The sequence below is a fragment of the Erithacus rubecula genome, assembly GCF_903797595.1.
Source record: "Erithacus rubecula genome assembly, chromosome: 6".
Classification (NCBI taxonomy): domain Eukaryota; kingdom Metazoa; phylum Chordata; class Aves; order Passeriformes; family Muscicapidae; genus Erithacus; species Erithacus rubecula.
The window spans coordinates 14204251-14221342 of NC_136688.1; the positions used below are offsets into that span (position 1 = coordinate 14204251).

The 17092-nt window shown below is 39.4% G+C and overlaps 2 protein-coding genes across 4 annotated transcripts in view; one reads left to right on the forward strand and one right to left on the reverse strand.

Annotated features, from left to right (window-relative positions):
- Nucleotides 1-3710, forward strand: part of GAS2 (growth arrest specific 2) — an 87913-nt gene extending 84203 nt beyond the window's left edge. For all 3 annotated transcript variants that reach the window (XM_079310099.1, XM_079310101.1, XM_079310100.1), the window contains exon 8: nucleotides 2363-3710. In XM_079310099.1, the coding sequence (XP_079166225.1) occupies nucleotides 2363-2581 (219 nt within the window). In that variant the 3' untranslated portion in view covers nucleotides 2582-3710. The remainder of the gene's footprint in view (nucleotides 1-2362) is intronic.
- A 711-nt stretch (nucleotides 3711-4421) lies between these two features.
- Nucleotides 4422-12766, reverse strand: SVIP (small VCP interacting protein). Its single transcript, XM_079310108.1, has 4 exons — nucleotides 12606-12766; nucleotides 11646-11696; nucleotides 9337-9450; nucleotides 4422-8522 (listed from the first exon to the last, which is right to left on the reverse strand). Exons 1-4 carry the CDS (start codon nucleotides 12666-12668, stop codon nucleotides 8508-8510), a joined length of 243 nt encoding a protein of 80 aa, XP_079166234.1. The 5' UTR covers nucleotides 12669-12766; the 3' UTR covers nucleotides 4422-8507.
- Nucleotides 12767-17092: the final 4326 nt, after the last annotated feature.

Sequence of the window (17092 nt, forward strand, 5' to 3'; positions counted from 1 at the left end):
GTTTCATCTTCAGCTGAAATATTTTGGGGAGAAAACTGCTTTTTCAGTTAGAAAGTAGACCAAGTTGTTGCTTTGGGTTTGTTTTTTTTTTTCCATGCTAAGAAGTCCTCCGTACTTCTGGGAAGCAGAAGCAATTCTGAAACTAGCAGAATTACTTTGGATTCATGCTGATGTTACTAACATCAAAATATGACTGTAGGGGTTAAATGGTGCATTTGTGGCACAGCCCAGCATAAACACTTACTACATTTAGGATGTAGGAAAACTCTGTAGAAAGAAAGCCCTCAATAAATTTTGAAACAGTATAATAATACAAAAGATTAAGATCAAGGAAGGGAAGGACAAAAGATATGCATTTAACCTAAGCATCAGGAAATAGTGTGTGTGTTTGCACAGTAGTCAGTAAGGGAAATTGAACAAAATCTATTTTTTGTTAAATGTCCATCTTCATCAAAAATCCAGGTACTAACTGCTCTTAGAATGTGAATACTCCTGTGATAATATAATGAAGCTGAAATTTCAGGCATAGTCAACTCCTCCCCACCTCATGTTGTATTACACCAGTTGGGTTTAAGTTGTTTTAAAGTGGAAAGGTTTTGGGGCAGTTCTCATATGCTTTTTAAGGCACTCAAAGAGAAGAAAGTTGCTAAATAAAATTCTCTAGACTGTCTTACGGCTCTATCACCATTTGAACTTCAATTTTCAAACTATATAGAAACCATTTGCTTCTTTCATGATATATTGTCCAGACTAAAGGCATGATTCAAAATCTCATACCCTTGTCAGCTCAAATCAGTCTTGAAACTAAAATACAGACCTTGAGAGAAAAAGTCTGATTCCATTTTGACTCCCATAAATCTAGAGAAAAACCTCATTTGTGTACAGCTACTCTAGCAGCTAACATTCGTACAACCCAGAGCAACAGTGCAGACTCAGTAGTCAGGAGATACTCATTAAAATGTGAGTGCTTGAGCATCTGCTTGTGATGGATCAGAAGTAACTTTATTTCTCAGTATCCATAATTTTTTTCCCATTGTGTTTCATATAAAAACCAAGGTGCAGAAGCAGGAATTTCCATGTGTAAAAATGTTTTAAATGAAAACAGTCAAATGAGATTTCATCTGCAGCTGCTTATTCTAATGATGAGTTCCATTCATTATAAATGTAACCTCCTTTTCAAACTTTAGTAAGTTGTACAGCTGGCCATGCTTTCTTCACTCCAGATGAATCTGTCTCCTTATGTCACAGAATTCAAACAATAGGCTGAGGTGGGGTTTTTTTTGGTTAAGGGTTTTTTTTTAAGTTAGTTTTTTGCCTTCTATTATGTGTGATTTTGTTTGATTGAGGATGTTTTCTGTTCTGTTGGCTATGCTGTGTTACAAAAGGTTTATGTGCTGTGTAAGTCTCTACTGCAAATACTGTTAGCTCTCAGGGGGGTTTTGGACATGTCCATATGGGCATCACAGCCATACATCCAAATTTAAAACCCTAGACTGTGTTGAATCTCTTGTAGATGCCTTTTACAGGACCAATTTTTAATTTCTGGTACTACAGTTAAATGTTGTTAAGCATTTCATGAGATACCCTGATCAAGGCATTTTTCAATGTGGTATTTATAATGTTGGTTATAAAAGAAACCAATAAAATACAGAGTGTACTGCTTTATGATACCTCCCGGGTATTTATTTGACTGTTCTGCATGGAGAAGCAAAGGGGAGAAATGGGTAAAATTACCAACTGAACTCAAGGGTAGGCAAGGTCCACTGGCACTTGGAGAAAAAATTTATTTGAATTTAGGCAGAAAATTCAGGTATTTCAAGACAGTTTCAGATAAATTACTTCTAATGTATCTCATTGGATTATTTTAATTGCAACATTAAATTATTTTAATAGAATGTATTTTCAGCAAAAATTAAATTGTTTTGGTTGTTTGCCCTTCAGTATTCCTATAAAGAAAAGCCAGTTTCAAGACAATATAAACTGATGTCTTTACTAAACTAATATATTTTAAAAGAAATAATCTAAATGTATTCATGTTCCCTGGCATGTTTCTACTAAACACATGATGAACAGAGAGACCCCATGCTGTAGGACTAGAAAAATGCATAGCATGTATTTAAACAAAATATGAAATCTTCAGTTTAAAACACCAGCTCATTTTCTTACTGTTTTTTAAATTAACTTTTAAAATGCAAATAAAAACACCCTACTATTTCTTTTCATTTTATTGTAAAGTGGACTGCCATCATATGTTTTTGACTTTCAATTAAACAAGCAGTTTTTTACAAAAAAAAAAAAAAGTGATTTCTTTGTGAATGGTTGCCTCTCAAGACTGTGTTTTTTCCCACCTGTGTAATTTCAGATGCTGCACAACAAACATGTGATGGTTCGTGTTGGAGGAGGCTGGGAGACTTTTGCAGGTTATTTACTGAAGCATGATCCCTGCCGAATGCTTCAGATCTCCCGAGTAGATGGGAAAACTTCTCCAATCCAGAGCAAGACTCCAAACCTCAGGGACATGAATCCAGATAATTATCTGGTTGTTTCTGCCCATTACAAAACCAAGAAAGAGATTAAGTGAAATAAGCTGCTCATATAAGTGGGACTTCATGTATGTAGGTCCAAATTATTCTCCCAAGTGTAGTGAATTTAGTTAATGCTTTAAAAGGACTTTGGAAAACTTAACATCAACTGGAAATGACACCCCATTTTCAAGATCATTGAATTTAGAACTATTTATTTCTAGTACTGTATCTTTTATAGCAAATTACCCTTGATAGGCTAATTACTACAATCAGATAATAAACAGACATATATTTTTAGCCAAATTATTACTCTTTAATATGTGAATGTATACTTAGAACTACATAAAGGAGTGCATCCTGTTAATGGAAGAAAATAAACAATGAAATATATTTGTACGAAAATCTTATTACTTTGAATTCCTGACTGTTAGGCTAGTTGAAATATATATATGCAGGTGGAAAATGGGTATTTGGGGAGATTATTTGGAAATGTCTCTTGAAATGAAATAAAAATTTACTATTTGTATGTTTTGCAATCTTTTCTTAATTATTAGAATATAATGGCTAATTGCATGCCTAACAACTTCTCAAAGCCATTTCTTAAAGGAAAAAAAAGCCCAAGAAATCCCTTTACACTGTTTTACTATTTAAAGCTGAACACAATGCTGAGTGTTCAATCTGTGTGTAGACCCTTTCTGTTTTTCATGAAGTTGTCCAATATAGAAGCATGGGGAAGTGGAAAGATTGCCCCTTTCTCTGCCAGACAGTGGAGCTAGTTGGTCATAGCAGTGGGGTGATGTTCTGCAGCCCATAAGGGGAGCAGGAACACGTGCACAGCCCTCAGATTCCAGGAGGAGCTGCAGAAGATGCAAGTCCCTCTGGAGTCACAAATCATGGCACTGCTCTTGGATATGAGCTTTTCCTTCCCCTTCTTTTTAATGTTGTTGATCATGTTAAATGTGAAGTATTCATTACCCTGTAAATAGAGTGATTTACATTCTCAGAAATCATTCACACATCTCTAATATAGCTAAAGGTGTCGGTGGGCTTAGTTCATTATTTTGGCTACTTTTCTGTTTATATTTGGTAATTTATGTGCCTTGCAACATCCTAGAAAAATCTTTTTATAGGATTGTTTCACTGAGTGTATAAATTTAAAACTGAAATAAAATTTTTTAAATACTCCTAGATTTTGAAACTCCTATTATTTGTAATCTCTAATCTCCACTTTGCTGCTACTGACTGGATGCTGCCCTAATAAGGAGGTGCACAAAGAAAGGGGCAAACAAATAACACACAAATACCCAAATTTTATTGAAAATTAATTTTTCTTTGCAGGGAAAAAATTCAAAAACATCCTTGAAATATTTTTAGTACTGACTCATATTTTTCTCTATTTTCTGATGTTAAATTATTTTAAATGGTCTTATGATCTGCTCCTGCGGTCTTTAAAATTACCAGCAAAATGTCTGTGGGCTAGAAAGGATTAAGACAGTCTTTCATGTTCCATGCCTTATTAAAATCAGCACATTGTATCTCATTTCTGTGGAGAAAGTCTACCTCACCGTCTAAAACTACCTGCTGAATACAAGCAATTCACAATTGCTTGGTGCAGCAGACAAAGTAGCAGGACATAAGTCCAAAGTTGCAGCCTTTTATTCTCTTCCTGAAACACTTTCTAGGGAGATTAAACACATATTCAAGCAATAAATCTTTTGAAAAGCCCTAGGAAATCTCAGTTGTCATAGAAGTTGTAATATGTCCTCCATAAGGGAGCAGAAAACAGACCACAACATTATTTTATAAAAAGTGCAGCACAGATGAAAAAAAAGTCATGATCTTAATATAAGCACAGAGAGATCTGTTTTCAAATGAGAAGGAAAAAAAAGGCACTCCTGAAAATGTGAGATGTTTATTTAGAAATAGTGTCTAGCTCTTTATACATAATTAGTTGGATTTCACAGAATCATTGAAGTTGAAAAGGCTTCCAAGATCTTCAAGTTCAACCTTTATTTCCACCATCCAAATTAAGTTTGTGTTGTTATTATTAGGTTGTTTTGTTAGATATTTGAAGGTGTTTACATATAAATAAATCAGACCAGATAATTATAAAAAAGGTATTCATAAGTTTATTTTCATAGTGAACTTCAACAGTCACAGTAAATCCAAATCAAGATTTTAAACTAAGTATGAACCCCTTTGTGTGCTTGGAGCTTACCTATCAAAATAGTCTTTTTTTGTTTCAGAGTCTTTTAAAAAATTACATTGTATCACTTCCTGATTTAAAACTTCAACTTTGCCAGTTCTAGAATGGGAGACTATAGGATTTTATTTTAAAGTATTGCCAGTACTATCTGATGTAAAAACATGCAGGTGGGACTTACTGCTTTTGACTGCATTGGTGTGACTGTGAATAACAGAAGAGGAAATGAAAGCATGAATAAAGTAAACCAAAAAGTGCAGTAAACCGGTTAGTCTGGAAGAAGGGGTTGGAGGTAAGTGCCATGATAAATAGCATTTTCATAGCGTATTAGGTCTTGTAGCAATGTAGGAACTGAAAATTTGTTAGGAATCTATGGCTAAATTATAAAGCTAATGCTGAGCAGCAGAATCTTGCTCAGAGGCATACAGCCCTTGTTGGAGTGATAGGGCAGAACAGATCTAGGTCATTTTCCATGATGCAGTGATTTTAGCTATTTTGCTGTGTAAATTGGCTGAATGTGAATGTTGAGGAGGCTGAAGTGCTAAAACATTTAAGTGATAGGAGCTGCAACAAGGCCTTTTCTCAAAGGCCCCGTAAAACAAACCCCATGGGAGCTGCCTGTGAATAAACTGTGTTTAATCTCAAAATGGATAAATTCTGTAAAATTATTTACAAAAAACATTATTACTGTATAATGTCAAATACATCTCGTGCTGGAAGCCGTTCAAAATTAGTTTGGAAATGTAACTGTGATATCTGTTATTGCTCATTATAGGAAGTGCATTCTGTCACCATGTTATTAATACACTACCTGGACATGTTTTTCCAAGCAGGATTATTTTTATCACTGATAGAGGATAGGGTTTTTTCACATCTTTATTACAGGGATACTTGCTCCTTCCCTTGCTGTACCACCTTGTTTTATCGAAAATCGATGGCAGCTAGTTAAAGGACTTTTGGTGGGGATGAGTGAAATAAGAAGGCAATATGTGTGGGAAGGTACAGCAAGTTTCTTGTTACTGGATTCAATCCTAGATTCATTACACATGTTCCCTTCAGATCTGGAAGATGAGCTGTTTGCCAGGCCACAGAGTTACAGAAGCATCTCCTAGAGATGCTGAGGGTTTGGTTCTATTTGGGCTACACATTGTACTGTCTTACTGGCAGCAGCCTCAGAGTACCTGACAAGAAGATGCAGTGCTGCTTCTTTGCCTCCTTTCTTAGCTTGTGGCATGTTGACATTTGTGTAGTGGAACTACACAAATGTTGATGAGGCTGGACAGGATTTCCCAGACTCTGGAAAAACTGCAGGTAGTGCTTGTGCCTGATGAGCTGTGTCTCAAGTATTTAGTCTTGTCACTGTGCCAAATCCACATGCTGAAATAATCTGTGTTGCTCAGGGCCCACTGTGATGCTGCCCATCCTTGTCGAGAGGCGCTTCTATGAATCACAAATTTCAGGATATCTGCTACACTCTGTCTCTAGCAGAGTCTATGGTTTTTAACCATATTGAAACGAACCATGGCAAATGTTTTCACTTTGTTACTGCAACAGGTGATGCTATCACAGTCACAGAGAGTCAGCTTTTCAGTCCAGTTTACCAAAACTGGGCTTTGGCCTGCCAGTTCTTGAAGTGCAAGACTATGCTTTCAGAAAAAAAAAAAAAAAAAAAAAAAAGAGTTGCACTGATATAAACAAAATATCAACTGTCTAGATATCTACATGAAAATGTGCATTTTAACAGCCTCTGAGGTGAAGCAAATTTAGGATTGGGGGAAATAAGGACAAAAGTCCTGTTGCAGTTCATGTTAACTTAGTGCTGCACTAAGCAGTAAAAAAGACAGGGATGACACCTGTAAGAAGAGAGCAGCTCTAATTTACATGGCTCTCAGCCTTGCTGTTTAATGGTACATGTCAGATAGCTATCAGTTGTACACTACTAATCTTCAGTAGTTTCTGCTTTCACTCTCAACTGAAACAAAACTTAAACCAACAGTGTTTTTATTTACTCAAATAATTCCCAGACAGTTGAGCCTGGCCATTTAGACAAATGGACCTGTATGGTATAGGAACATATTTTAAAGCAGCTTTGTAGGTGATTCATCATCTAGAACTACACACTCCCACATCCTGATGTGGTTCCTTAGCTGTAGAATAAATCCAACATTCAAAACTAGGTCTCTTAAGAAGCACAGGCAGCTCTGGCTTTTACATAAAGGATGGAGACAAAAGAGTGTGATTGGTTTCTCTATGTTCTTTTAATGGCTTTAAATGAAAGTGTTCCTAGCACTAATGTAAGCAGAGACTTGGATGAGAAGAGACATGGTTATTTGCTCCCCCTGAAGTTTTGGGGGTGCAGTATGACAGAGAATAAAGAGAAAAATGTTTAAAGCTTTAAATAGCCCAAGTGACCTATTAAGTCTAAGTGCTGCTTAAGTGTTTTGTAAGACACCTACTGTGATGTTAGATTGAAATTCTCATTTCAAATTAATGTCTGAGATACTTTTTTATAACTCAATGCATTTCAGTAGACTTTAAAAAAATTATTCTGAGCAGTTAATACACTGAAGAGAGCAACTGCCAGCAATCAGAGGAAACTGAAGGCAGTCTTCAGCCAAGCACACAGCTTATTTCAGTCCAAACATTATGTTAATATTGAAAGTTCTCTCTTCTCAACTCAATTCTGAAGGCTAAGCCAGGAAACTGTGTCAAGACTGCACTCCCAGGAAAACACTGGGCAGTACTGAGACATGCAAGACAAAATACATAGTTCAAGGGGTGAAAAAAAAAGCCTCTAGAGTCTTGACTAAGTCAGAAATGAGGCAATTGCAGTACTGAGCCCATGCATAATGTGCATAATGCTCTCTGGGAAAAGAAAATGCATTTGCACCTAAATAGATAACACAGAAACTTTTGGAAATTAATTGGCAAAGAGATGGTGTAGTAACAATTTCCTGTTTGTTTTTCAAAATCCTGAGAAGGGGAGCATTGCCCTCTTGTGGTAATAAATGAAAACAACTAATAACGGGATTTTTAATTTCATGTTTTAACTTTCAGTCTCATTATACTTACAGACTCAAAAGAAATTCAATGAGAAAATGAGAACAATTATTACATACATAATAAAACAGCATTCTTGATTTAAGAACACAGGATTTATAAAGGTTTCTATTTTTTCTTATAACTAGTCACAAAATTATTCCATTTGTAAAGACCCACCATGACTCTACTTTTCTTTTTTTGAAAAAGGCACTAAGTTCCTAAGCAGTCCAAGAATCATTAAGAAACAGAAAAGAAATGCTCTCATCTGCATATTCAAATACATATATATATGTATATATGAAAAACTTTCTACATGAGGACTTGGAGAAAAGTTTAATTGTAGAGCTTGAAATAAGCATCAAAACCAACACATGGGCACCTGAGCTTGCTCAGGCCAGTCCTACACAGACAGACTCAAATCAATGAACCAGACACTATACACATATTGACTGACTACACAGAAGGAGGCCACTTCCAGCTGACAGGAAATCTTGACAGGGAAGTAATAAAACATGGAAAACAAACAAAATTGGCAAAAAAAACCCCATAGTGTTCAGAATTAGTTCTTAAGTTTCTTTGTGAGTGTTTCCATGTCCATTGTCCCACAATGGCAAAGTACTGCTGAGTGTTCAGATGTAAACAGCAAAAGCCGCATAATGAGTAAGTGCCACTTGGCTGCAGAAACTGAGAAGTTATTGGCAGTAAACATCAATCATCTTCTCTTCAGAAGTCATGTGTTATCCAACCTGCCACTAAAGAAACAAAACACACCACAGGTTTGTATGAAGATAAGGAAAAGAAAGGAAAAATCCCAAACCAACAAAAACACCATAAGGTTGTCAAACTATAATAAATTCTCCATTCACCTTTCAATTCTAAATTCACCTTTTATCCCAGCAAGTGATAGACATGCAGTGTATCAGTGGCAACTTACACAAACTCCTGCCTCCTGAGTCTTATACAGTAATGAGGGCAAAAGCTGAAGGTTTATGAAGTCTGAGTTTCAATGATCAGATACTCTATTGTTTTGGAGAGACTGTAATTCTTCATTAACTCTCTGCCTGGCCTTTGTGGCAAAATTCACATTAGAATAGCAATAGTAGTAAACTTCATCCATATTTATGCTAACACAGTATGTTTCATTTGTAATTAGAGACACAAACATAAACCCAAACCCATCACCCTACTTAGTTCAAATGTTTTCTATAAGCTCTGAAGGAAGAGATACAATCTCAGCTGGCAAAGAAAAGGGATGCTGAGTACAGGATAACAGTGATGAGGTCCCTAGTGCTCAGAGACCTATAAAACTGATGCATCATAGATGTATAAAAGTGGCAAGAAGAGCAGGGGAAAAAAAACAGCTCTCCGCCATCCCTGCTGTCTTTCTGTCCTAGTGATGAATTCTCATTAAGAACACTACATGGTAATGACACATGCTTCCCATTTCTATTCCATTTCCCTTCCTCTTGGCTTTTCCTCAAGTTACTCAACCTTCTACATGACAAAACAGAATTTTCACAGTGAATATATGGACAGTTGAATCATATTCTTTCTTTTTAAACTTACTCTCAATCCTCCTTCTTCTCCAGGACGTGAAGCTGCCATTCTTCTTTCTATTTCTTCCTGCTTCTTTTTCTTCTGCTCTACAGAGTAAACATTCTTAATACCTCGAGAGGAAGCCTGGGAGAAAACACATTTGAGTAAATCCAAGTTAGCTATTTTTCTGGAGAGAAACCAAACTGCAAGTGTCAGCAACCCTATTTTATGAACTGTGGTTTGCACTAAAAGACTGAAGCACTTAGAAATGCTATGGTTATATCAAAGTAACCTTTTCAGGATGTTTCCTCATTCTGTGAAGTCTTAGTCCCATAGGTAAGTGAGTGTTTTTGTTTCACTTTGTTACTACATCCAGGTGAAGTTAATCCTCAGATGCAGAACCAGTTCCCTCCCCAAAAGTCCACAAATTTTTAGTCTGTAGTTTTTTCAGTGTCAGGGTCTACTTCTACTCTCAGCAACAGGGGAGAAAAAGAGCTGTGTTAGGAGTGCTAGCCCAGGCTGTGAAGAAGTTCAACTTTTAAACTGTGATCTGTGAGAAATACCTGCATGATAGTATACCCTTCAAAATGTTACAGGGTGCATGGGTAGCAGGAGTACCAAATGAAACATCTGTCATGAACTGCCTGCTTCACATCCATGAGGGAACTGTTTAATGATGATCTAGACTAGATGGCAGGAGTATCAGATTTACAAACAATTAACACCATGAAAAAGAAAAAAAAAAAAATTAAAAACCGATTCTTATCTAAGTTTAGGCTTATAATAACAGAGCAGAAGTTATACAAAAGATGCTAAAATCTACCAAGGCAAAACAGCAATGTTCTCACCTGAATTTCAAGGTCCTGACAATAAGCTCAATTCTCAGTGGGTTTTAAGACAAATCCTATCACCAAATACCAACATACTTTGACTAGGAGGCATGTTCTCTGCCTCCTAGGAAACTGGTCTTCCAAATGAGTCAGGTACCCAAACTGTCTGCAGCACTCCAAAAGGAAGAACAGCTCATATGACGTCAGGAGGGACAATGAGCAGCTAACAGGCATGTACAGGAAAACACTAAGCAGAAAAGGAAGGACATCTCATCTACTCTCTTGTCCCCTCACAAGGACAAAACTAAATATGGCTGCTTGCAAGACATCTCCATTACCCAACATTCAGAGGTTAAAATGACCTCAAAGAAAAATCCTGGTAGATGCTTCATCTCTTTGTCTTCCAAGAATACAGAAAGTAACGGAGTGTGATACTTCCATTTTTTTTTCTTTGTCTCTATAATGGGTCCCACAAAGCTTCAAGGACATCCTAATTGCTTCATTTCTTCCTCTCAGGAAAGCTTTTTAGCCAGTTACTATTTCCTACAGTTATGCTTAAAATCTCCTTGTGAATGAGACACATTTGTGATTGAAAATAACATGTGGACTGCTTTTAGTACATAGAATGACACAAAATCAAAGGTTTTAAGGAGTCCAACGCATCACTCAGCTGTTGCTCCAATTATTTACCAAACTCCCTTCAAACCAGGTTAACATGGTCCCCATGCTTAACAGTCAATTCCTAATTCAATATGTAATGTCACAAACATTCACACAAATAACAATCCTTTCTCTTCACAGTTTAGCTGTGGTCACTAAGACACACCATTCAAAATCTACAGTAAATAAAGAGTACATACTGTAAGCCTTTTTTAGAGGTATGTCAGCAAAAAAACCCAAACAGGCTGGCTGTTCTGCTACAACATTTGTATCCTACCTCTTCCAACTTTAAAGATATTGAAGCAGTTAAAGCTTGGCAACCTTAAAAAGACAAAAGACTAATATAATAGTACATCTCTGCTGGAATCTGAGCTGATGAACATGTTCAAACTGCTGTCTTGTTGAGAAACAGAACCTGCAAGTGCATACAATCTGCATTTTTAAGAAAAGTGCAGTGCCACTTGAAATTGCCACTGCAACAATTGTTTGACTACTCTGGTTTGAATACTTCTCCATCTCTTGTTTTCAAGTCTTAGAACAAGGAAAAAATAATGTTGAACTTGTTCTTCCAGTTCTTAGATTGTTTTATAAACTACTGTAAAATATCTCCCATCCAAACAATCTTAGTTACTTGGTAATGGCCCTGGAGTGCCTACCTAGCTGTGAAATTCTTAATATACATATAAAAATGTATAAATGTGCAACATTAATAATATTAGGAAAGTACTTAACAACAATTCCCACAATCCAAACATGGTATCCAGTGTTACCAGAAAAGTCACAGCCATTCTCCCCATAAACCAGTTATCTAAAAATAATTTCAGTAAATGACATTTTATAAGGCATTACCTCCATCTGCCTCTTTTCAGCGGCTTCTGCTAGTTGTCTTCTTTTTATTTCCTAGATATAATGTTAGAGACAGTGAAATTCAATATAGTCTTTGCATTCTTTTTAAAGTTTTAATTTTTAAGTACAACTCAAATCTGTGATACTAACTCCCACAAAATGTCAATTTCAAGTCAATTAGTATCATCTTCCCCTGCATTGGCAGCCGGCAAAAAGCGTTTTTAGTGACTAATATGCCAGAAGAGCAGCTGCTGGCATATATACAGTCGAATCCCACGAGAAATCGCTACTCAGCTGTTCTGCACCTTCACTCGAAAATATCCAGACTGGGGTTAAATGACACACAGTGTACGAAACGTCCTTTCAGAACCTGGAAAGGGGGATGCTTGCTCTCCCAGGCAAAGCGGGCTCCTTTCCTTTTTCCTTTTAAAATCCTCACATGAGGGGTACAAAGCAGAGACGGGCTCTTACTCACCCAGCAAAAATGTCATGCAGCGGAGGGTGTTAGAAGCGAGCATCACTATGCACTGGAGAAAAAAGCCCAGCTTTTCTTATTTCTTGTAGAAATGGGGGTAATGTAAAAGTATTGGCCACAATTACGCACTAACACGTCTCACACGCCACTCCCGGTCTCCATACGCCACTCCCGGTCTCCATACACCACAGAAGCGCCCACGCGTGGCCCGCGGGGCAGAGAAGCAGGAGGCTCTGGGCCAGGCCCAAGCTGCGGGCAGCCCGGTGGCCTCGGCCCAACATTTCTCCCCACCCGGGCTGGGGGCCGCAGGTCTGGCTTCTTTCCCCGGTACAGCCACAGCCTCCCGGGTCATGGTACCAGCCCCGGGGCCTGGCCTCCATGTTGCGCCCTGCCCGCCCCCTGCGCTCACCCTCTCCGCAGCGACGCCAGGCGTCACCGATAAACAACGGGGAAATGGAGGGGGGCCCACCCCCGGGACCGACACTCACCGGGTCGGGCGTCTCCACCACGTCCTTGACAGCGCCCCCCATGCACGGCAAACACTGCCCCATGGCGAGCCCGACCGCCCAAAGCGCCGCGGAGGAAGCGGCGGCGACCCCGCCCCGGCCCCGCCGAGCGCCGGCAGTGCCCGCCCTGGCCTGGGGCGGGCCGGCCGCGGCCGAAGCTGGAGCGAGGTCTGCGGCAGCGAGTTAAATGGAAGGCGCTCTGTGACGGCAGGGGGAGAACAGGGCGATCGATTTCCCGGCCGATGCCGGGCTCGGGGCCCGCTACGCTCCGCCGGCTGCCAACATTCCCGGTCCCGTGCCCCGCCCGGCGAGGCCGGTGCAGATCTAGCTCGGTTCGGATGCTTAAAGGTATCTCTTTCTGGCTCTTCTGCTGTTTCTTCCATTTTTTATTAAAAGAAAATAAAGCAGTCTTCCAGTTATTTATAACATTTTCTGAATTTGAGTGTTGGTGCATACATCAATCCTCAAGGATTGTGTGAGGAGTATAAAATGTATTTTTCATAAACGATCATGCAACATCTGCCTCACTTCTTGTCTTCCTCGGTAATTCTGAGCAAGATATATCTTTTTTGCATCCTTATTCTTGTCCTTACAGTTATTTCATGTTCTTGTGATGTCATACATTATTGTGAAACAACAATTTAAGTTTTTTGTGTTTGATCCCTGCATTTGTAATGTGACTGGGGTAGAATCAGAGAGGGGTTGGGTTGGAAGGGATCTTAATGACCACCTAGTTCCAAACCCTTTACCATGATCAGGGACACTTTCCACTAGACCAGGTTGCTCCAAGACCCATCCAGCCTGGGCTGAGGCACCCACAGCTTCTCTGGGCAGCCTCTGCCACTGCCCCACTACTGTCACAGTGAAGAAGTTCCTCTTAACACCTAATCTAAATCTACCCTCTTTCCTTTTAAACACATCCCTCTTCTAAGCCCGTCTTAAAATTGCACATTCTTGACTATCTTGTTCTCTTGTGTGTATGTACTGAAAAGGGCTTTAAGGTCTCTCTGGGGTCTTCTCTAGGTTGAACAAGCTGGGTTGTGTTGAGCTTCTCACACCCGTGGCCTTCTCCTGAGGACTCCTCTCAATCCATTTTTTCCCCAGCTTGTATTTGTGCTTGGGATTGCCCTGACCCATATGCAGCACCTTGCATCTGGCCTTGAACTTTATGGAGCTCATGCAGACCCACTTCTCAAGCCTGTTAGGTCGTCAGAGGGAGTGATGAGTTGCTGAACTTAACACAAGCCTCAGCATTGTCCTGGGCTTTCTGAACTGGCCATCAAAAATCTTACTGTTATAATCAGAGACTGATGAGGTGCATTGGAAGGTGGAGAAAAGAGACTTTCCTGCTGCCCTTACTGAAGAATCTGAGACTATGTGCAGGAGAGCTGTGTTGTTCTGGGAGCAACTTTGTTGCTGCATGGTGCAGTGTGTTAGGAATTAATTTTCTGCTTTGCAGTGAAAGCATTTTTGTAAATTTTTTTTTTTTTTTTTTTTTTTTTTTTTTTTTTTTTTTTTTTTTTTTTTTTAGTATCAAGGTGCTATTATTTTATGGATTAATTGTTCAGTATATGTCAGGCTTTAGATTAGAATTAAAGGGTTCTCCATTGCTTGCAGTCAGGTGTGGATCTATCAGATGATAATCCCTGAAGGTAACTAAAATAGATTTTGCTGCAAATCTGTTAGGATTTAGAGGAAGATTGAAGTGTGTTTGGACAGAACTCTTCATGGAGAAAAAAGCACAGCTTTCTGAAGAAAGTATGACCTGGTATAAAATACATTACAGAAAAGATGAGTTGTTCTTTTAATGTGCTTACATAACTGTTGTGATATGAAACTGGCCCAACACCAGGCACCCACCAGAGTCATGTGCTCACCCTCCCCTGCTACAGCTGGGCAGCAGAGAGAGGAAAATAAAGGGTTAAAGAGTCAGATAACGACTGGGAGAAATATTTCAAGGGCAAAACAGGCTCAATTTAAAGTTCTGAAGTTAATTTGTTATTAAAATAATCAGAAGAGGATATTAAGAAGTGAAATAAGCCCTTAAAACACCTTCTCCCCCCCAGCCCCTCCCTCTTTCCCACTGACAGGTGCAGGGAGGTAGGATGTAGGAGTTTTGGCAGTTCATCACTAAGGTTTTCTTCCACTGCTCTGAGAGAGGAGTCCTTTCCCTGTGAAGTCCCTCCCACTTCACACAGTTCTCCATGAACTTCTCCTGTGTGGCTCCTCTCTCATGAGCAGCCCTACTGCACCTGCTGCGATGTCAATTCATGGGCACACAGCCCTCCCAAAACTGCTGTAATGTGGGTTTCCTTTTCTGTGGGTTGCAATCTCCAAGGAGAAGCTGCTTCAGTCTAGAAATAAATATTTTTCTCTCCACCAGTGTGGCAATCTATTCTGGAAAACACAAGTTGGGAAGCAGCAGGTAATAGCATTGGACCCTAGGCATTGAGAAGCCAAGACAGATAACACCCAGTAACTATGGCAAGAAGTAAGGGAGAAAAAAAGGATTATGGCAACTGGGACTGGGTGTGGCTGTGCAAATTGAGACTACACTATGCTCTGTGATTGGCTGGAGGCTTTCTAGAACATTCCATCATAGCCTAAAGAAGTGTGTGCTCAACCCCAGTTTTTCGGTTTTCTAAAGGAGCTACATACCTGTGAAGATTGGACTTCTAGGGAGCAAGGACTTTATTTCTTAGAGGTAGCTGTGAGCAGGCAGTTTGGTTTATGTTTTATCTTGTGTGCCCTTTTTATTTCTGCTCATATGAAAGCTCAGTTTCTAGCCCTTTTGTCATTCCCATCCATTTATTACTTACCACCTTGCCAACACCATCCCAGGGTCGGGGCAGGCCAGACCTTGACACACCAAATTTCCCACTGGATCACATCATCCTCCAGGGATCCACCCACTCTAGTGTGGGACCTCCCTCACAAGCTGCAGGTGGATCTCTGCATCCCCCGTGGATCCCATGGACTGTGGGTGGATCTCTGCATCTCCCGTGGATCCCATGGGCTGTGGGTGGATCTCTGCATCCCCCATGGATCCCCACAGAGATGTCATCACAGAGGTGTTACTAACCTCTCTCATTGTCCCAGCCTTGACCAGCAGCATGTCCATCCTCAGAGCCATCAGGGACTGGCTCTGCTGGACATGGTGGAAGCTTCCAGCAGCTCCTCACAGAAGCCACCTCTGTGGCCCTGCTGCTACCAAAGAACAGGCTGTGCAAAACCAGTGCAATAATGTAGTCAAAGTTGTTTATTGAGAAACAATAAAAGAAAAATTGGTAACAATTGACAAAATTGGTAACCATTTTCTGTGTCAGAGGGCCTAGATGTTGAGGGGTTTCAAGGCTGATAATTTTCTTGCTGAAGCTTTTCAATGCATTCACTTGGATTGAGGCCCTTTAATAGCTTTTTGGGATCCCATAGTGGCTCAATAGTAATAGACAGGGTGAATTGTTACTGATTCATTTGTAACAGTTTAGTTATGCTGACATTTGTGCAAGACTAGTATTGAGTTGTGCCATAGTCTGACTTTTATAAAAGTTGATTTGTCTCTACCTCTTATCTTCTTGGTATCCAGCAGGTGGTACTATTGACACGAAATTATCCTGTATTTCCCAAATCTATAACCACACCTTCAGTTTACTGTTTTGGTTTGATATTACAGGCAGTTGTATTATTTCTAGTGCATGTAAATCTGGAGAGAGAAACCATTTCTAGCTGATAGTTTATAAAGTTATCATGCCTATTTCATTATCTAAAAAGTAAAACTCATTTGTGATTAAATTATAGTTGGATTTTGACTTGAGACTGTTCAGTTACTTATCATACCTTGTGGCTATTTGAATTTTAAACTTTAGGAATCTTTATTCAAGAGAAAACAAGTGTCTGTAAGAATGTCCATGACTCAATTATAACTGTGGTTTTGGAATTAGAAGTTCTTGCTTTAACTATAGGCAGTTCTTAAAGCAATAAAGACATAGACTACTTAGCAGGAAAAGCAAAGGAATAGCTTAGTGCCAGGCCATCTGCTGGGAAAGTAACTGCATCTGTGGATACTTATATACATAGTCATTTGCCACCAGTTTAAGTGTCAGTAGGAAGAAACTGAAGCTCATAAATGCTTTCACTGACTCCATGGACAAGTGCAGCCCTGATGGATAGTGATGTGTGGCTGGTGTCTGTCTGCTTGGATTAGCAAGGCTCCAGGACTGACACCCTCCACAGCAGTTCCACTCAGTCAGTCCCACTTTTCTGTTCCTTCTCTGGCTGTATGGTTACATGCTGCCATCCTTGCAGAGTGGTAAATTAAAGGGGACAGTCAATTCCTGTCTGTAAGAGTTCTTGTGTCTGTGTAAATGCCACTTGTGATATAGGTGAGTATAATTCCAGAGTCCTGTTTGTTACAGACCAGGTCAGGCTGGAAGGGAGCATTTCCACCTCTGTCCTGGCCTCTTAAGAAC

Bases quoted from the DNA above. Each gene is read 5' to 3' on its own strand.
- SVIP (XM_079310108.1), bottom strand. From the start codon at position 12,668: ATGGGGCAGTGTTTGCCGTGCATGGGGGGCGCTGTCAAGGACGTGGTG. The intron at 11,697-12,605 runs GTGAGTGTCGGT...CATTATATCTAG, and splicing joins TGGTGGAGACGCCCGACCCG to GAAATAAAAAGAAGACAACT. The intron at 9,451-11,645 runs GTAATGCCTTAT...GTTTTCTCCCAG, and splicing joins CTGAAAAGAGGCAGATGGAG to GCTTCCTCTCGAGGTATTAA.